General features: G+C 41.7%; 1 protein-coding gene across 1 annotated transcript in view; it reads right to left on the bottom strand.

Moving 5' to 3' along the window:
- Nucleotides 1–18,224, bottom strand: part of LOC116503787 (zinc finger protein 420-like) — a 36,882-nt gene extending 18,658 nt beyond the window's left edge. The window contains exons 1-6 of the mRNA XM_032210406.1: nt 18,156–18,224; nt 15,293–15,923; nt 15,013–15,139; nt 14,752–14,837; nt 13,313–13,439; nt 9,541–11,118 (exon numbers count right to left, since the gene is read on the bottom strand). Of these exons, the coding sequence (XP_032066297.1) occupies nt 9,541–11,118; nt 13,313–13,439; nt 14,752–14,837; nt 15,013–15,139; nt 15,293–15,727 (2,353 nt within the window). The 5' untranslated portion in view covers nt 15,728–15,923; nt 18,156–18,224. The remainder of the gene's footprint in view (nt 1–9,540; nt 11,119–13,312; nt 13,440–14,751; nt 14,838–15,012; nt 15,140–15,292; nt 15,924–18,155) is intronic.
- Nucleotides 18,225–21,599: the final 3,375 nt, after the last annotated feature.

Below are 21,599 nucleotides of genomic sequence, written 5' to 3'. Positions count from 1 at the left end.
ATAAAGTGCCAGAGAAAGGCAGAAATAATATTTTTCTTCAGTGTTTCATAAAAATAATTTTAGGAATGACTAATTTGCTTGTAAAGGGGTGAATGGCTCAGCAGTTAAAGATGCTGAGCTTGTTAGCTGGAGGGCTGACAGCCTATATTTGAGACCCAAAGTCAGGATTCCGACAGATGCCCTAATAAAAGCAGAAGCCTCAAGCCAATATTCAAGAAAAAAATGTTTATTAGGCCAAGGCCATACAGACCTAGTGAAGCCAGCTCTGACCCCATTCAGTTTGCGCCTTGCCTCTGATTCTGTTTCCCCCTCCCCCCAAAGTATGTCATCAATCACATTCCCCCAGGAAGCAATTTTGCAGGTTGTAGAAGTCACTCCCTCGGGCTGTTACTGGTTTCTGTGGAAATGGCCTTAACTTTGGCCGACTAGGATGTGCGTTGTTTTGACTGAGGTGCAAATTTTTTGGTGCAGCTGTGAGGCTCAATTCCCCATCCCCTTGCGTATGGCAACTCGGGAGCAGGTTAGGGAAGCTTTACAAGTTGACACCGAACACTGCACAGTGGGGTGAGCTCCTTGGCCCAGCTACTGCTCATCTAGAAGTTTGAAACTGTGCAAATGTGAATATATTATTGGTACCACTTAAGTGGGAAGCTAATAGTGTTCTATGTACTCTGGTGTATAATCATGCTGGGCCCATTACCACAGAAATTTCTTCAGACAATGCTGGCTCCTTTGGCTAGAAAACAGATGAGCACCTCCCCTTAGAGTTGGACATGACTGAAAGGGAAACCATTTACCTTTAATTTGCTGTATTAGAAGCGAAAGAATGTGATCTCTAAACAAAAGTGATCAACCTATAAGCTTACCTCAAAATTGTAGAAGAAATTAAAGTTTCCAAAGAGTCAATTTAGATGTTTATGCTGATTAAAGGTAATAAATTTGAGAATGCTTGATGAATGTTCATAAGGTTGCCTTTTTAAACGTAATGATGATGATTAATATGCTTAGGATTCACATAGAAGTGAATGGGAATGGAGAAATCTTCCAAATGCAGTGATTTTATACAAAACATACTATTTAAAAATAAAGTATAGAAAGATGCAGAGTTCAAATCTTACTCCATGATAGAAATTAAGAGACAGGATCCAAAAATGCATTGAATGAATGAAAAGTTGCAGCAATACCAGAATTCCTTAATATGCATGAAATCTCAAAGTCTTTAGAGATTTCTACAATACAATTTGATTGAATATGGTGTCTAAATTGCTATTGGCATTGAAGAAGGTTGCCTGATTATTAAATTGATCAATTAATGTACCATCAAGTCAGTGTTGACTCTTAATAATCACGTAGATAGATTTTTCTCCATGATGATCTGCCCCAACTTTGTTTTTTAGATCTTCTCTAATTAAATGGGACCACCTAATACCGATCCTAAAACTACCAGATTTAATTAAGTTGAATTATCTAATTTTTTTTTTACTGGATTTTGGAGTCAAGTCCCAAAGAGAGGCAGTTGTCAATATCATTCAGCATCTGCAGGAAGTTCAGCAGGTTGGTTGGATGCTTATGTAGTGTCTTCTGAAAAAAGTCCATCTTATTTTTGGATTATAAAAGATAATTAGATATTTATCCAGACATTTGTAAAATAATAAGTTCCTCCAGGATTGGCCTCTCTCATTTTTCTTCTTCAGTAGGTCCCTGAATAAAGTTGAAACTGGTCTTTTTTTTTAGTATCAATAAATGAATGACATTCTTGAAGCATTAGTTTCAAGCTGATTTTGGTAAGATAAACAAATTGGTTGAAAATAATAGAATGAGTCCATGCAAAGGTCTTCATTTAAGAAAAAGAAGGTGAACATACAGATATAAAATTGGGATATTTGGTTTAGTAATAATAATTTGGGGGCATTTTAATATGCAGTCTCAGCTCTCTAGACATAGGTTTGCTATTTTCTTTGAGTTCATTATGCAGTATCTGTAAACAATTTAATCTGTTTATAATATCTGTAATTACTGAATGTGTAACATAAAATATTCAAGTTTTTCCTGGTGGTCTGATTTGATTTTGTTTTATCTAGTGCTGCTGTTTTTGATTTGTTTCATTTAGAGAGCCTTCCTGCTCCATATATGATTCAGGGTGGCGTGTTGAGTGCTCTAATTGAAATGGTAGTGAAAAACACAACTTAAAAAGAATAGAAATGCTGGAAATCAAAACACTGTAAATCTCATTTTGATTCCTCTTCATTGATTCGTTGTGTGCCATTCTCATTTTTGACACAATTCTCTAGATTATCTTTTTCTTCTTCTTAGAGAATGGAAATCTTCAGGAGAACATCAAATAAATCTGTAAACAGAACAATTCTGCTTATTAATATAACTTAATCTATATCTCTGTAAGAAGGAAGGAAGGGGAAATAGTCACATTTTGAAGGTTCTGTTAGCCAGTCTAGAACAATAAAGTATAATTCTAGTCCACTTATCTGGCCAACTTCCTAGGCTGACTGTAAGGCTTGCTGCAGCTCAGGACCTTAGAAAAGAAAGGCCCTTGACTCCATTTGGTTGAAGTGATATGTTCTTTTACTAAGGTTACGTGGTTGTAGCAAAAGAAAGACTTGATCTGAAGATTTCAACATAAAATGTTACATTTTTCCCTTTCTGTAGCCCTCCCACCCTTCTTGACCAGTCCATCTCTGTCTAATGATGTGCTGTTTAGATGTTTTGGGAACAGTTCAGATGTTTGGCACCACTGGGTGCAATTTCACATTTTTCCCCAGGCCAGGTGTCAGGGTTCCAACCAATTTCGCCATTAAACATGGGATTGCGTCTGGGTTGCAGCAATGACGAGTGCTGCCGACACCACCACTGACTGCCCCGGTTCGGGCCCACAGAGATCTCGTGCCCAATCAGTCATCTTAGTGCCCACATCGCAGTCGATCCCTGGCCTCAGAGGAAGGGGGGATCAGGGAAGTCGAACTGTCTGAGGAAGAGGGGGCAAGCCCAGACAAGCCAGTTGCCTTGGGCCTCTTTCCACTGGCCCTGTTCAAACCTCTGCTTTCCAAGGCAATCACTGCAGCCAATATGGGGGACAGGTAGAGACTCCCTCAACCTCTGGAGCCACCAAGTCAGTACATGGTTTACGGAGCATAAATTGGAGACGGACACCATCCCTGCTCCCCAGTTTTTTAGGGACACAATCCAGAGGCAATGGGCTGCACCAACATCAGGCCCGGCCCTGTCCAGCTCGGACAGGTGCTTTTATAATATGGCAGAGGGCCTTGACAAACGGTTGCTATGATCGACGGTAGATGCCCCAATTTCAGCCCTTCACTCTAACACTATGTTACCCGGGTCCCAGGAGGAGGTCCTAAAACCTGTGGAGAAGAAGGCTGACCAAACTCTCCAGCTGGGCCACCAAGCGGCCGCTTGGGTGGTCTGGGCTTCAGCAGCAACTTCCTTTTTCTCTCACTGTAGCCTGTGTTCATTGCAGCATCTGCAGGAGAGAATCCCGGCTGGGGATTCCAGGGCACACCAGGACCTGAATAAGATCATAGCTTATAGGTGCAGTTTTCAGCTGATGCCACCCTGAGTGCCACCAGATTCACCTCTCGGGCCATGGCATCATCCGTGGCCTACCGACTGCTTAAAATGCACTCCTTGCAGTCAATTTTAGAAGGGGTGCGACAGGGTGACTATCTCACCTCTATCAACTTGACAGAGGCATATTTGCATATACCTATCCTCCAGGACCACCGTTGTTCCCTCCATTTTTGCTATGATATCTGTCATTATCAATACAAAGCCCTGCCCTTTGGCCTCTCATCTGCCCCTTGGGCTTTCACTAAGGTGTTGGCTGCCCTGATGGCACATTTGAGGACAGTGCCCATCAGGATTATGTCTTATGTAGATGACATCTTCATATTGTCATGCTCTAGGGATAAGGCCATGAAGGACCTCAACACCACTATTCAAGTCCTCCAATCCCATGGTTTTTCCATCAACAGGAACAAGAGTCACTTTGTACCTACCACTCGCATTTTGCACCTGGGGGCTTGGATTGACACAGAGGCATCCCAGGTGTTCCCCTCTGAGGAGAGACAGAACAGTCTGCCAATTAGTGTCTCAGGTGGAGAGGGAATGGAAGGTTTCACTGGCTACTTTGTTTAAATTACTGGGGAAGATGGTTTCGGCCATCTCAATTGTCCCTTGGGCCAGACTACACACCAGGGAATTGCAATGGCTCCTACTGCCCTTCCAAAGGGAACAGAGGAGCACTTCCCTGGCTAGGGTTACCTTGCCTAGCGAGGTACGTCATTCCTTGCATTGGTGAAGATCTCCTGCAATCAAAAGAGGGTGTCATTTTGGGGTGGAGGACAGGATCACAATCACAACTGATGTGAGTCTCCGAGGTTGGGGCACCCACCTTGATGGACATTTTGCACAGGGCAAGTGGTCAGAGGAGGAAGGTACCTTGAGTATTAACCTCGAGCTTAGAGCCATCCGTCTTGCCCTCCTCCACTTCGTAGACTTGATCAAGGGGACCCAGGTACTAATTCTGACAGATAACATTATGGCCAAGGCCCATATGAACAGGCAGGGGGGCAGGTCGAGAAAACTAATGCGGGAGGCGGAAGAGCTGGGTTGCTGGGTGGAGATTAACCGTCTTTCATTACGGCACACCTACACCATTCCCCCATATCCAAGTAGGATTCAACTATTAGAAGAATTTACTTGGTCTGATTTTGAGCCAGATAACAAATAAACTAACAACAATAAACACAAATGGACAGCTTCTATAAGTAGAATTTATTCATTCAATTATATACAATGCTTGACGGCAGCCTACATCATTAGGGATCCACGAGTAGATATGTATACAAGCAAACTTTGTTTAGATATGCAGATTGAGGTGCTCTTGCCTTGGGCATTGATCCTGAGATGCATGTTGGGTGTGTTTATTAGGATGTTGCCTGAGGTCATGTAAAATTCGAAAAGGAAATCCTCCCTAAGTGTGGATTATTATGAGGGGATCTGGCATTTTCCCCTATCTTGAGGGGATTCTTTGGTGGAGCTAGTGAGGTGCAAGTCTAGGGGTTAGGATTGTATATTTATTCTGAGGTTCCAACAGTTCAGAGAACTTCTAAAGAGGAATGAGAGGAAATCAAAGGTTTTCCTATGTTCTTTTCTATATAAATTCTAACTGTATCTTATCCATCAAGCTGCTAGTCTACCCAACAACCAGAATGCTTTATTTCCATTGGCTGAACACTTTCGTCTGGGCCAATCCTGGCTCTGCCTAAGAAGGAAAGGTTCTTTGGTATGATACCATGGTAGTTTGCTGTGTTTCTCCAGGGAATGCTGGGATTTTGGAAAGAGAGGGGGGAGCACAAGGCAGGGAATGAGTGTCCTCTGCCATGAGTCTCCAGGAAAAAGCATAATTGAAATGAGTAATGCAAGCAATGAGGAACAGTTATTGTAGACATACTTTTCATATACAGGTAGTTGACTTGCAACAGTTTGCCAAGTGACTGTTTCAACTTACAACAGCAATGAAAAAACTTATGGCCATTTTTCACACTTAGGAGGTTGCAGCATCCCCATACTCATGTGATGTACATTCAGATGCTTGACAACTGTCTCGCATTTATGATGGTTGCAATGTCCCGGGGTCATGTAATCACATTTTGCAACCTTCTGACAAGCAAAGTCAATGGGGAAACCAGATTCACTTAACAGCCATATTTCTAATTTAACAACTGCAGTGATTCACTTAACAAACGTGGGAAGGAGAGTCGTGAAATGGGGCAAAGCTCACTTAACAAATTTCTCACTTTGCAACGTACGTTTTGGGGTCAATTGCAGTTGTATATTGAGGGTGACCTGTACTTTTCTTTGTATGCAATTAAGTCACTGCAGTGTTGGAAGATTTTTCTATATCCTATGCATTTATGAATCCTCCTCCTAAACTACCTAAAGGTAGTTCTCGCTTAATGACTGGTTGTTTTAAAAGTCTTCAAAGTTTTGACAGCCAAGAATGGGTTCCTTACAGCCCATAAAGCACCCTCGGCTATTGTAAATGGTCATGCTATCCTCCCCTAACTGCATGAATGGGTTTGCTTAATGACAGCTGCTCACTTAACTGCAGTGAAAAAGGCTGTGAAAATTACTTCCAGTTATGTGAGTCCCTCAACTTACAACTACAATTCTGGCTGTAAGTTAAGGACTACTTGTAATTAATCATAATCAGTATGTTTAAAAAGGTAACATTATGAACATTCACCAAACATTATAATTTTTCCTATCTTTAATCTGCATAAACGAATTGGCTACACAGGGCCTCTGCACATTTTAAATTTTCTATCATTTTGAGATAAGTTCATAGACCAACCAATTTTTTACAGAGGAAACCCATTGTTTGGCTTCAAAGGGTAGCAAATTGCAAGACATATATGGAAATAATGATTCCTAAATCTAATTTTAGGAAATATGGAGGAATTTTTTTTTATGAGAATGATTTAAAGTATACAAATGAATTTATTAAAGAATATTCTACGACTGAGTTTAAAATACAGATGTGCACAAATGATAAATATGTAGTTGCTAAAATGTATAAACTTTTATTGACATTGGTAATGGAAGAACAAGTAAGAAAACATATGATAAAGTAGGCTATAAATATTGGTACATAGATGAAACAAGGGGGAAATATGGTTCAAATGATTGAAATTTACATTATAATATTAATATTTTTATAAGATAATGTATCATTGGTATGTCACCAGAAATTATCTAGAGTGTACAAAGGCACTTCATTATGTTGAAAATCTGAACAGCAAAGGAAGAACATTTTATCCATCTTTGGTGGACGCGTATGAAATCTAGAAAATTTTGGATCCAAATACATATAGTAATTCACACGTTTTTAATAATTTTACAATATACAACTGAAACCACAGGTCTTCATTAGGAATGATCTACAAAGAGTTGGAAAAAGTCATGGAATTTTACTTTTTGTACATGGTAACTGCAGCAGGACTATTATATACGCAAAGATGGAAAGTTTCAGGATTACTTACAATGGAAGAATGGTTGATGAAAATGATGGAACTTCTAAGATGACCAAGTTGACTTCTTTAATCAGAGAAAGGCAATTATCTGTATACTACAAAAACTCTCGTGTCCATAACCTGTAACTGGTCAAAATGGTGCATTGTAGGACAAAACTTTTTAAACCAAGGTTCCCCGAATGAGCTAATTTACAGAATGCATCCAAAATCCAGGTCTCTGTGGGATTGAAATTTAGAAAACTTGTGGTTGCATTGGTGCTGCCCCTTTGCCATCTAGAAATTTAATCCTCTCATACCAGATGAACTGGTCCCACCATTGGTTGCTGGGGGGTAGTCAGATGCAGTCAAACTAGCAGGAAGTTGCAAATCACATGCACTGCTTTTTTGCCCTTTGCCATTCAGTTTCTCAGTTTGGGTAAGAAAATATCTCTGAAATTATGACACAACCAATAACAGTCTTTAAAAAAAGGTAAACGTTTCCCTGTCCAGTCGTGTCCAACTCTAGGATGAGATGCTAATCTGTTTCTTGGCCAAGAAAATCAGTGTTATCCGAACACATTTTCTGTGGTCATGTGGCCAGCATGATTATATGCCAAAAATGCATGGAATGCTGTTACCTTCCCACCAAAGAGGTACCTACTAATCTACTCACATTTGTGTGATTTCAAACTACTAGGTGGGCAGGAGCTGGGACAATCAATGGGAGCTCATTGAACTCTGGTTGTCAAATTTTCTACCTGACAGGCTCAGTGTCTTTAACCGCTGAGCTCACACACATTTTAAGTCTAATATACTACTAAAACTCTCATGTCTGATAACTCTGTAACCTTCAACCGGGTGAAATGCTGCATCACAGGGCAAAACTTTTGTCAACAAAGATCCCTCAAATGGGATAACGTACAAAATACCAGGACCCATTACTTCCAAGGAAATGAAATTTGGGGGGAAAATTGCCATTTTATCACCATTGTGCTGCTGGTCAGTGCTGCCTGTGATAAGATGATCTTCCTTTTTAATATTCCCCGACAGCTTTCCACAAGTCCACAGGGAGCTTGGAAGGAATGGATATGATAGTCAACACTCCTGGTTGCTTTTCCACTAGCAAAGTATTTGGTTATCGGAAGCTTGCAGGGAGATCAATGGAAAAATGATGCAGTCTCCCTCAGTTCCTCTGCACCAGAGTTGAATTCACTTCCCTTCCCTACTTGTTCGCAAATGTGAGTGCACATGCTGTGTCTGTGCACAACCTTCTGTGCATGCGCAGTACTCATGCATTACGTCAGGGTGGGTGGGCGGAGCCTCCTGCAGCCACCATTACCGGTTCACCCGAACCAGAGAGAACCAGCTGCATACCACCTTTGCTCTGCACTTGCATTGCTGCTGGCCTCTCATACACTGCCTCACTCCTGTCCCCACCAGGCAGCACACACTTACCAACATGATAGAAAGGAAGAATAGGCAGGAAAAAAGAGGAAGCTACTCCTTTGTATTTTTTTTTCATTTTTTTTTACTTCTGTTCTTGCACTTATAACTTTCTCTTTAATTTATTTTCTTTTTTTTTACTTTATATTAGTTTCTATTAGATTTGTATTTATGTTTAATAAAAAATTTCATAAAATTGTATGTATAAAATAATTGATACATTGCTTGGGGAGGAAAAAAAATTAAACCAGAATCAAACCCATCATCTGAGAGTTCATAGGGAGAGAAGGGCCCCACATGGGCCCTTGGAAAATTCAGAGGCAAGTCTCAAAGTCATTTGTAAGGTTGATCAATACCCTACAACTCTTAACATGAAGAGAAATCATTAAAAATACTAGGGAGAAAATGTAGAACATATACTAATGTTCATAGGTAAAGGTTCCCCTCGCACATATGTGCTAATCATTCCTGACTCTAGGCAGCGGTGCTCATCTCTGTTTCAAAGCCTAAGAGCCAGTGCTGTCCAAAGATTCTCCGTGGTCATGTGCCCGGCATGACTAAATGCCAAAGATATACAGAACGCTGTTACCTTCCCATCAAAGGTGTTTCCTATTTTTCTACTTGCATTTTTACACTTTTGAACTGCTAGGTTGGCAGAAGCTGAGACAAGTAACGGGAGCTCACTCCGTTATGCGACGCTAAGGATATGAACTGCCAAACCGTTGACCTTTCTAATCGACAAGCTCAGCGTCTTAGCCACTGAGCCACCGTGTCCCTCTGATGTTCATACTGCTTGAAAATGAAATTTTGATTTCCTTCTGAGCCCAACCAGTTTTTGAAAGATAGGATATTACTCATCCTCAAAAGCCAGGTGTGATCACAAATAAATTAGTAGTGAATTGGGGTATGCAAATACCTCCCTTTCAGGTCATACACACCAATAATTTTTTCCATGCATTTTCCTTCATGGGTGATCAGATCAGACCCCAAAATGAACGATCTTAGCGCATTTATGCATTTATTAGTTAATCTTCACTGTGGATTTTTTGATGGGAAATAAGGTGAGAACTTTGAGTGAAACCCTTTCCACATGCTAGGCACTTATATTTCCGCTGCCCTGTGTGGATTCTTTTATGGGAAGCAAGATTGCTGGAGTGGTTGAAACTCTTTCCACACTCTACACAGTGATAAGGTTTCTCTCCTGTGTGGATCCTTTTGTGGGAAGTGAGCGTGCTAGGGTGACTGAAACTCTTTCCACAGTCTGTGCATTGATAGGGTTTCTCTCCTGTGTGGGTCCTTTTGTGGGAAGTGAGGGTGCTAGGATGATTGAAGCTCTTCCCACAGTCCATGCACTGATAGGGCTTCTCCCCTGTATGGACTGCTTTATGGAAAGCAAAGGTGCTAGAAAGATTGAAGCTCTTTCCACAGTCTGGGCATTGATAGGGTTTTTCCCCCGTGTGAATTCTTTTATGGGAAGTAAGATAACTGCTAGTCCTGAAGCTACTTCCACATTCTATGCATTTATATGGCTTCTCGCCTGTGTGTATCCTTTTGTGGGAAGTTAGGGAACTGTTTGTCCTAAAGCTCTTCCCGCATTCCATACATTTATATGATTTCTCTCCTGTGTGGATGGTTTTATGGGAGGTAAGGGTATTGTAGTGAGTGAAGCTCTTTCTGCATTCCTTGCACTCATGTGGTTTCTCTCCTGTGTGGATCCTTTTATGGGAAGTAAGATCTGTGCTCCTTATAAAGCTCTTTCCACAATCCATGCATTTATGTGGTTTTTCCTTTTTGTGGATACTCTTATGGGTACTCAGATTACTAGAGTGGCTGTAGCTCTTCCCACACTCTGTGCATTTATAGGGTTTCTCCCCTGTGTGGATCCTTTTATGGGCTGTAAGATCTGTACTCTTTGTGAATCTCTTTCCACACTCAGAGCATTCATACGGTTTCTCCCCTGTGTGGATTCTGATATGATTGACAAGTTTGTCATTTCTTGTGAAGCTCTTTTCACATTCTGTGCATTTATATGGCTTCTCCCCTGTGTGAACTCTAATGTGGGCAATAAGTTTATCGTTCCTTGTGAAGCACTTTCCGCACACTGTGCATTTGTATGGTTTCTCCCCTGTATGATTTTTTAAATGGGTGATAAGTCTGTCATTCCTTGCAAAGCTCCTTCCATGAACAATACACTTGTATGGATTCTCTTCGATGGGATTCATTTTATGGGAAATAGGTTCGTGGAGGTAGTTGAAGTTGCTTTCATAATCCTTACATTCTAATGTCTTTTTCTCCATCTCATCCGCCCAATAAGATGGGGAATTCTGATCATACCGATTCCTTTCCTGTGTCCATTCAAATGGGTGAGTGAAGTTTGATTGTTCTTCAAATATTTTATCGAAGTCTAAATACTGCCCCATTCTCTCTCTATTAAGATCTTCTTGGGTCAGCAAATCATAGATTTCCAGACATAAAGGAGGATTTATTTCCTGTGGATCATTTAATTGGATTCCATCTTCACTTTTTGGTTGCCAATGATTTTGGAAGACTTCTTCTCCCACTTTAACCTTAAAAATCTGTAAAGGTGTGTCTTCTGGTTTCTGGTAAATATCATTCTTCTGCTCATTGCCTGATTGTGAGAGAGAGAAAAACAGTGGGAAAAAAATCATTCCTTCTCCTCATAAAGAAGACTCATGAAAATATCAAGAACAACTGAAAAACAACACAACCATATTCAAATTATCCTACTTCAGACATATGCAAAGGCCTGGGTCTCTGGAGAAGGGTCTAATGCTGAAAAGTTCAATGGTCAGTCTTCTTTGCATGAAGAAAAGTACAACCATAATAAAGTGGATGGATTTACTTACAGTGGCAATGAACGTACTGCTGTGGGCCATGGTAGCACAATGTTTAGAAGGAGTACTTCAGGCTACTTTTGCTGACTGCCGACTGCCTGCAATTTCAATCCTGACCTGCTTGAGGTTGACTCATTCTTCCACCCTTCCAAGGTTGGTAAAATGAGGACCCAGATTGTTGGGGGCAATATGGTGACTCTTTAAACTGCTTAGAGAGGGCTGTAAAGCAGTGTGAAGCGGTATATAAGTCTAAGTGCTATTGCTATTGGTGCAAGACCTCAAAACCCAGACCATTATGGAGAAAATCTGTCTTCTCAGTTAATCAATCAATCAATCAATCAATCCGACATTTACATTTAATGGAGGAATCCTGAGTTCTAATACTCTGAGTGACCACAACATTTCTAAAAAATTTATATGTTCTATGCAGTGCATCGTTTTGTATCCCCCATCATGACTCCCCGGATGCAAATTTGCTCCAAATTAAAGAATCAAAATCACTATCAACGTCAGCTCTTCACAAGGTGCCTGCCGGAATAAGAGGCCATTTTCTCTATGTCTTAGGAGGAAACACCCATGCACAACCTGGAGAAGGCGGCCTTATACAGCCAGCAGTTACTTTGCAAAGGACCATGGTGGCTGTGATTGGCTAGCAGTGCGAGCAAGAAGACGGCAAATGTAAGCTAGGAAGGCAGGAGCCACAGAGTACAAAGAGCCAAAAAGATATAAAGGGTGGGACAAGATAACTATGTGTGTGGGAACTGAAGTTTTCCTGTGGTTGTGGATTTCGATCACAGGATTATGGGGGCAGAACAACAATAATAATGTCAGGGATTGGTTGACCGTACCTTTCTTCAGGACCATTGTAACTCTGAACAATTGCTGAACAAGTGGTTAAGTGTACCTTTACTCTCGAGTATGAGAGCATGTAGAGAAAAGGAATATATACCTGTGTAGCTTCTGTAAGACCTCCCTTCCTGAAAGCTACTGGCCAGCCTATGCAAAGCTAAATGCACTGCATAGTCAAAGGGTTGAACCAGTATGGAAGATACCTATGCTTGAAGGTCAATAAAGACCAAGACTAATGCCTACCACCTCCAACAAATCAGCACCAACTCAGAAAACTCAAACTGCCCAAAGAACTGCTGATTCAGTTCTACAGAGGAATTATTGAGTCTGTCATCTGCACCTCCATAACTGTCTGGTTTGGCTCTGCAACCACACAAGACAAACACAGACTTCAACGGATAATAAGATCTGCAGAAAAAACAATTGCTACCAATCTGCCTTCCATTGAGGACCTGTATACTGCACGAGTCAAAAAGAGGGCTATGAAAATATTTACAGACCCCTCATATCTGGAAGTAAATTGTTTCAACTTCTGCCCTCAAAATGATGCTATAGGGCACTGCACACCAGAACAAGTAGACACAAGGACAATTTTTTTTCCTGAATGCCATCACTCTGCTTAACAACTAATTTCCACAACACTGTCAAATAATTTACCAAGACTGTGTTACTATTATTATTCTCTTCCTTCCTAGTATCTATCTCTTCTCACTTATGACTATAACCATGTTGCTTGTATCTTTCAATTTATATTGTTTTATTTGTTTACTAGTACGATTTGATAGCTTATTACTAACCTTGACTATCAGTAAGTGTTGCATCTTTTTATTGCATTCTTGATGAATGTATTTTATTCTCCATATGTATACTGAGAGCATATGCACCAAAGAGAAATTCCTTGTGTGTCCAATCACACTTGGCCAATAAAGAATTCTATTCTATCAAATATTAACAGGTAGCACTTTGCAAAGGCTGCCTATTTGAAGCTCACTGTCTGAATTGTAGCTTGCAGATTCAAATGGCAAGCCTGGTATCTCAGGTGCAGAATACCTTGGAAGGAACCATACAACAGATGGCTTCCAATTACAAAACACCCTATTTGGACAGAGGATTTCTTACACAGAGAAGCTACATTCCAGGAGGTCTCCAGCATGACTTCTCCATGCAAAGCTTTCTGTGTGGGATCAAACAGGTCCCACTCCTCCTTGGTGAAGAAGACAAACAACTCCTTGAAGGATATGGGATCCTGAAAGAGGAAGGAAAAATTTCTTACTAATAGAAAAACCGAGGAAAGTAAAGTTTTCTTAAAAAAAAAACCCTGAAGCAGTGAAATTCACAAATGTTTTCCTGGCTATCTCAAAGATGCTTTTTCAAGAGGTAACTGGACTTCCTTATTTTTCGTTAAAGATGTTTCGCTTCTCATCCAAGAAGCTTCTTCAGCTCTGATTGGATGGAGGGGAATGGAAGGAGTTATACTCCTTGCAGATACCTGGTCATTTGCATTCTTTTTAGAGTCACTGAGGCCACCTGGAGGTTTATCTGTGTCACCAGGTTCACCTGAGTAGTGCAAATGTGTGTGGAGCAAGGTTAGTATACTCTTACCTTTCCTACCGGTTCACAAATGTGACCACACATCTAAAGTTGTTTTGCTCACACATGCCACCTCTGTGTATGCACTTTTGGTGAAAAAAGGGCCTAAATGGGATGTCATAGAGCCGAGCACAGTAGGGCGGAACCTCCTGCGATATCCGCTGCCGGTTTGGGCGATCCGGTCTGAACCTGTAGAATACCACCTCTGGCATTGAGCCTTCTAGGAAGTGCTGAAAGGTCTGTGTTGTAGCAACACAGATAAACCTCCAAGTGGCCCCAATGACTCTCCAAAAGAACGCAAAATACCACCTCTGGCATTGAGCCTTCTAGGAAGTGCTGAAAGGTCTGTGTTGTAGCAACACAGATAAACCTCCAAGTGGCCCCAATGACTCTCCAAAAGAACGCAAATGACCAGCTATCTGCAAGGAGTATAACTCCTTCCATTCCTCTCCATTCAATCAGAACTGAAGAAGTTTCTTGGATAAGAAGCGAAACATCTTCAAAGAAAAACAAGAAAGTTCAATTGCCTCTTGAAAAAGCACCTGTGGGACAACTATGACTGGGATGATTGAGAATCTCCAGAGATGTTTTCCTGACTGGTTTAGAATGTGAGAGATTATAGGGAACAATTTCATTCTCAATCATCTTTTGACACCACCTTGGTACCAAAGATTGATTAAATTCACTGCGTCTCTTAGGACTCAATGCCCCTGAATGCCCAAATCACAAACTCATTCTTGAACCATCAGTTCCAACTCTGCCTTCCATCCTCCAGAGCTGCTTCAGCTCTATCCTTTTATTGGAAAATAGCTGACCAAGATAAGGACAAGCCAGGTGGACATCCAGAAGAGGAAAGGGTCCCACATTGGAACAGAAATTGAATTTATTTTGGAAGTGGGAAGTAGACAGGTGGACTAAATAATTCTTCATATTGACACTTTTTGGGGCACAGGAAATTTTCCTCCTACCTGCCCAGGAAGCCCAACATTGGTTTCAGCTTCACCAGAAAGAGGAGATGTTTCTCCTACCACCACCTGGTATATGACGCTGTTCTCTGCAACCAAAAGATGGAGGAAATTGATTTTTTTAAAAAAAAGAATGCTTTATAAATGCAGGTGTAAAATACAAACGAATACCACTGAAGCATACAGGGCCTTTCACTTTACAAACACAGGAGTGAAAAACCTTTGAGAAAGAACTTCATGGCATCAGAAGGAATCCTCCCTTACCTGGTGACAAGTCCTGATTTAGATCCTTTGTGGAGATTCCGCCAAGGAAATTGTTTTGACAAAGATTTACTGGATCCCCTTTTGCCTCAGGAACCTCAGTGATTAACCCCAGGAAGGACACCTCCCCCTGCAACAGTGAAGAGTAGCAAAGAAGGGTGTGAAGTGCACATGGGAATGCAGAACAACCCTGTTTCAAAAGCATTTGGGCAGGGCCATGTGAAAATGCCCCAAAATATTTAAGACTGGAATAATTCTCCCCATCCACCCCCTTGAAACCAACCTGCATTTCTCCTTGGTGCTTCTCCTCTCCTTGGCTCAGAAGGAAGCCTTCAGCCAGGGCCACTGCCTGGGAACTGGTCTCGGGTTCGCATTCCCGCACCCAGTTCCCCATCTTGGGTGGCATGATGGACAGGAACTGCTCCAAGACCACCATGTCCAGCATCTGGGCTTTAGTGTGCTTTTCTGGGTTCAGCCATCGTTTGCAAAAGTGATGCAGGCGGCTGCAGAGTCCTCGGGGACCCTCAGAATCCTGGTAGCAGAACTCCCTGAAGGGTTGCCTGTTTGCACCGAAAATGACTGTTTCTTCATTTTGGATCTTCAATCCTGCCTTTTCTTGAATTATCACACTGCCTTCCATGTGAAGAGAACCACAAAGTGCCAGTCCTTCCCAAGCTGCTCTTCCTTGGTTCATTTTTCCTCTGGGCTCAACTACCATTCCCAAAGAGTGGAAATCTCTAAAGCTTCATTCATTCGCAGGTGTGCAATTTTATTCTTTTGTTCTCAGGACCGGAAATGTATAAAAATTGTACGGATGAATTTAACAAGGCCACTGATTCATCTTTACCATTCACCTCTTCTTGCCTCTGTAAAGGGAAGACTTTCAGAGGCACAAACTGCCTCATATTCCCAACCTACAATGCAAATAATGGAAAAGACCATCAGTGTATATTGTCCCAAAGGTTGCTTCCCGCCCCCGCAAAAAGGACTCTCTTTGTTTTTGCTTGAAAACGTTTTGCTTCTCATCATAAGAAGCTATTGAAGAATTGAAGAAGCTTCTTGGATGACAAGTAAAATGTCTTGAAGCAAAAACAAAGAAAGTCCAGTTGCCTTTTGAAAAGCACCTTGGGAACAACCACAACTTGGATGACTGAGAATCTCCACAGACATCATTTGAAACTCCCTTCCAAGTAATTCCTTGTTGGAAATCTCCTGCCTTTCATGTCATCCCTTGAAGCCACTGCGAACATATAATATTCAAGAATGAGGGTATTTTTCAGATTGTTGGGGCTATTGGGAAGATCCAGCAAAGCAACTCCACCAGTTCAGTCATCTTCCTGCTTGGAGCAGCCTTGAGGCTCCAAAGTGGTGCTCCAAAGAGGCAGGAGAGCTGCAGTATTAGATAACTTTTATTGTCACTTTTTGTGTGTGAATAAACTGCCATACATTAGACGGTGAAAAATTCTGATGCCCGCTCTCAAAAGACAATAAATATTATTTATTCCCCAAGCCCTGGTGCCCCTTCCCTGCCAGTACTGTTCCCCCCCACCCCGGCGCGCTGTGGATCCAGGAAAGGAGCTCCAATACTGTGATTAATGTGTATGTATATATGCATATGTATATACTTGTGTGTGTATACAAGTATACATATATACACATCAGAGGTGGGATTCACTTACCTTCCCTACTGGTTTGCAAACATGAGCACACTCACACGTGCCTCATCTGCGCATGTGCACTGTCTTCTATACATGCACAGTGCTCACATATTTCATCGGGACTGCTGGGCAGAGCATGCGAATGCATATGCACACACAAATATATAATACAATACAATAGCTGAGTTGGAAGGGACCTTGGAGGTCTTCTAGTCCAACCCCCTGCCTAGGCAGGAAACTTTATACCGTTTCAGACAAATGGCTATCCAACATCTTCTTAAAGACTTCCAATGTTGGGGCATTTACAACTTCTGGAGGCAAGCTGTTCCACTGATTAATTGTTCTGACTGTCAGGAAATTTCTCCTCAGTTCTAAGTTGCTTCTCTCCTTGATTAGTTTCCACCCATTGCTTCTTGTTCTACCCTCAGGTGCCTTGGAGAGTAGTTTGACTCCTTCTTTGTGGTAACCTCTGAGATATTGGAACACTGCTATCATGTCTCCACTAATCCTTCTTTTCATTAAACTAGACATACCCAGTTCCTGCAACCACTCTTCATGTTTTAGTCTCCAGTCTCCTAATCCTTTTTGTTGCTCTTCTCTGCACTCTTTCGAGAGTCTCCACATCTTTTCTACATCGTGGTGACCAAAACTGAATGCAGTATTACAAGTGTGGCCTTACCAAGGCCTTATAAAGTGGTGTTAACACTTCACGTGATCTTGATTCTATCCCTCTGTTTATGCAGCCTAGAACTGTGTTGGCTTTTTTAGCAGCTGCTGCACACTGCTGGCTCATATTTAAATTGTTGTCCACTAGGACTCCAAGATCCCTCTCACAGTTTCTACTATTGAGCAAGATACCATCTATACTGTATCTCTGCATTTCGTTTTTCTTGCCTAAATGTAGAACCTTACTCTTTTCACCACTGAATTTCATTTTATTACATAATGCCCAATGTTCAAGTTTGTCAAGATCCTTCTGTATCTTAAGCCTGTCTTCTGGAGTGTTGGCTCCAGCTTGGTGTCATCTGCAAATTTGATGAGTTCCCCATTTATTCCCTCATCCAAATCATTGATGAAGATGTTGAAGAGTACTGGGCCTAAAACAGAGCCTTGGGGTACTGCACTGCATACTTCCCTCCATGTAGATGCAGTTCCATTGAGGACTACATGTTGAGTGCGGTTGGTCAGCCAGTTATATGCATACACATACACATGCACATGCATACATACATATACACACACAACGTATATGTATATGTACATATACACACACTGTTTAATCACAGTATTTGAGAGCCTTTCCTGGATCTGCAGGGGGGAACTCTGGCAGGGAAGGGGCATTGGGCGCGCTATTTCCGCCTCCCCCTCCCCGGGAGGAGGCACAGCCACTCTGCATTGAGAGATCAGAGAGGGAGAGGCAGCCTGCTTGCTCAGCCTGGACTAGAGGAGTCCCGGATATCCAGATTCAGCCCCGCATTCCGGACTCACCTGCAACAAGGACCCCTAAAGGTTCCACGAGACACTCCTGCTTCCGTCTCCGCCCACGTCCAGCCTCCAGCAGGACAGGCAGCCGAGCCGCCCAACCGCCCGGTACATAGGCGGGTCGCTTTCTCGTCAAGGATCCCGCCTCCCGCGGCCGCGCCGGGATTGGCAAGGGGGGGGGTACGATTGACCAATGGGAATGCAGCGGGGTTGAAGGCGTCTGCGGTTGCTGTGCAGACTAAACTTCCCTCCGTCCTCCCGAATTGTTTTCATCCTGGCTTGCTTCTTGTCTCGGCCGCGGGAACTGCGCTCCCCGCAGGTCCCTCAGACCGAGCGGTTTTCTAAACCCGTTCAAAGGAGGCAGGCTGGAGAGGAAAAGGCCAGGACCCAAGCCTCATTCAAGGGGTGATGCTAGAAGTTGGAGAGCAGGAGAAAGGAGTCCCCAGAGGAGAATCAGAGGAGGCTCAAGGAGTTTGAGAGGAAAGATTGTCGGAAGAAACGTTGCCGTCAATGCCAAGGGGAGAAGAGTGTGACCCAGGACTGATCCTGGCCAAAAACGAACCAACAGGCCAGTATGGCCATCAATTATTGGTCGACGGATAATAATTTACCAATGGTGGTAAAAATGGAGTTTTCCTCATAAACTTTCCCTCATAAAGACACAGAAGGAGAAGGGAGGCATATGTAAATGTGCTCAAACTGAAAAAGAGAGTGACGAATGTGAGGTCCTGACCTATCAATGAATCAACAGACCAATATGGACATCAATTATTGGTCAGTAGACAAGGCGGCGGTAGAAATGGAGTTTACCTCATAAAAACATTGAGGGAGGAGATGTATGTAAATGTGCTCAAAATGAAAAAGAGTGAACTGATCTAAGATCCTGACCTAACAATGAACCAAGAAGCCAATATGGCCATCAACTATTGGTCAATGGACAAGGTAGTGTAGAAATGGAGTTTCCCTCCAAATTTTCCCTCATAAAAAAGAGGAAGAAGGAAGGCATATGTAAAGGTGCTTAAACTGAAAAAGAGAATGGCAGTGTAAAGTCCTGACCTAACAATGAACCAATAGGAGGGAGGAGCCCAGGTGGCGCAGTGGTTAAATGCAGCACTGCAGGCTACTTCAGCTGACTGCAGTTCTGCAGTTCGGCTGTTCAAATCTCACTGGCTCTGGGTTGACTCAGCCTTCCATCCTTCTGAGGTGGGTAAAATGAGGACCCGGATTGTTGGGGGCAATATGCTGACTCTGTAAACCGCTTAGAGAGGGCTGAAAGCCCTATGAAGCGGTATATAAGTCTAACTGCTATTGCTATTGCTAATAGTCCAATATGGCCACCTAATGTTGGTCAAAGGACCAGGGAGTAAAGGTGTTGGAGCAGAGAGGTTTCCTCCTGAATCTGTTGATGAAGGAAGGGAGGAATATTTAGAAGTATGTGTGAAAACGATCTAGGTTTTCACTTAGATATGAACCAGTGTGCTGCCAAAAAAGCCAACACATTCCCAAGCTGCATCAACAGGCTGTATCAAGATGAAGTGATAGCACTGCTTTTACTTATACTGCACTAGAAAGGTCACACTTGGAATATTGCATCCCCTTCTGGTCACCATGATACAAAAAAGATGCTGAGACCCTAAAAAGAATACAGAGAACAACAACAAAGATGATATGGTGCTAAATGGTATGATGAACAGTTAAGGGAACTAGATATGTCTAACGAAAATAAGGAGTAGGGGTGACATGATAGCAATCTTCCAGTACCCAAGGGCCATCTCAGAGAAGAAGGGGTCAACTTACTCTCCAAAGCACCTTAGGACAGGACAAGATGGACGCTCAATAAAGAGAGATCCAACCTGGAACTAAAGAGAAATTTCCTGACAAAACAATCAGTGGAACAGCTTGCCTCCTGGAGTTCTGGGTGCTCCATCACTGGAAGTTTTCAAGAAAGATTGGATAGTTATTTTTCGGGAATGTTGTAGGTTCACCTGATCAAGCAGATGATTGGATGAAAAGACCATCAAAGTCTCTCCCAATTCCATGATTCTATTCAAAGTGGAGAGAAGTATTGAGATAGGTACTTGATTAAAAACTAGCAATAGGCTTGTATGACCCACCATATGTGTCAATGGAAGAGGTGGAGTTGGAAAGGGGGTGAAAACAGAGAGATTCCATCAGCTGAATATCCAGAAGTGCACAAAGTGAACTGGTCATTAAACAATTACTTACTGTAATCTATTACAGTATGTTAATTTCCTACTTCACTAGTTTTTCTGCTCTGTACCCACTTCTTCCTGTGACTGTTTTTTTGCATTCCTTTTTCCTCTTACCTCTAAATGCATAAAATTAAATGTGGGCGTGTACAACACGTGTTTTTCTGAAAACTAAATCCATTGCTCCCAAAAGTTGTGCAACCAAGAAGGCTCAACCACCTTTTCTGCAGCCACTTCCTCCAAAAGACACACTGCTGAGCAAAACCTGTAGGCGTCACAGACACCTCAAAAACTCATTTGCTGCTATTGCATACTGATTGATATGTCAGATATTCCTGTGTAGCCTGCAATTATTTTTAGGATATTAATCTAACCCTTTCCCCTCTACAAATTGTGTAGGTGTGGTTTAAGAGCTGAAAGACCCAGGATGAATCTAGGGCAAAGATTAAAAAAAATCTGAGCGTCCTTGAGCAGTGATTGTAGTGTTTTCTTAGAACACAGTTAATTTTTTTTCATATTTACCAAGTGCCATGCTGCAGGTTGACATACCTCTTCTTTTTGACAAAGGAATTTATTAACTGTTATATTTAAACAATTTGAACTTTTTGTTTATATTATTTATTACCGTGTCTTTGGCACATATTTAATTTATATAAAACATTGGCGTTTCTAAAGTCTGAATTAATGTTTTATCTGTGCCTGGCTTTTTGTTTATTTAGATTTATAGGGTTGCCTTACTCAACATATAATTTAGGGTTGATCACTCTATAAATATTTTTATTTAGAATAACATGTTGAATGCTGGTCACTCTTCAATAAATAATTTGAGGCAAATTTAGGTGGGAGAGAAAAGCACATTTAATATTAATCTAAATTCTGAAAATTAGGTTCCTCTGCATACATTGCATTTATCTTGATTTTATTTTTTCCCCTCTCAGAGATGCAATTCTTCACCAATGATGGAAGTCTGCATGAAGACATTGAATATTTGAGACCAGCATATTAGAACAGTTTTGGAGGTTCTATTAGGCTCACTGAAGAAGTTTCTACAACTTCCGAAGGCAAGGCATTTAACTTGAGAAGAAAAAGTACAATGTTTGGAGATTTTAAAATTCTATAATTTTGAGGTAAGCTTGTGGGTCAGCCTTTTCATTTAAATATTACATCATTTAGCTTCAGATAAAAGCAAATTTGGTAATTCATGACACTATTTTTTATGAAACAGAAAAAGCCAGGTCAA

Source organism: Thamnophis elegans, chromosome 2 (genome assembly GCF_009769535.1).
Source record: "Thamnophis elegans isolate rThaEle1 chromosome 2, rThaEle1.pri, whole genome shotgun sequence".
Lineage (NCBI taxonomy): Eukaryota > Metazoa > Chordata > Lepidosauria > Squamata > Colubridae > Thamnophis > Thamnophis elegans.
This window is presented reverse-complemented; position numbering and strand designations above follow the sequence as displayed.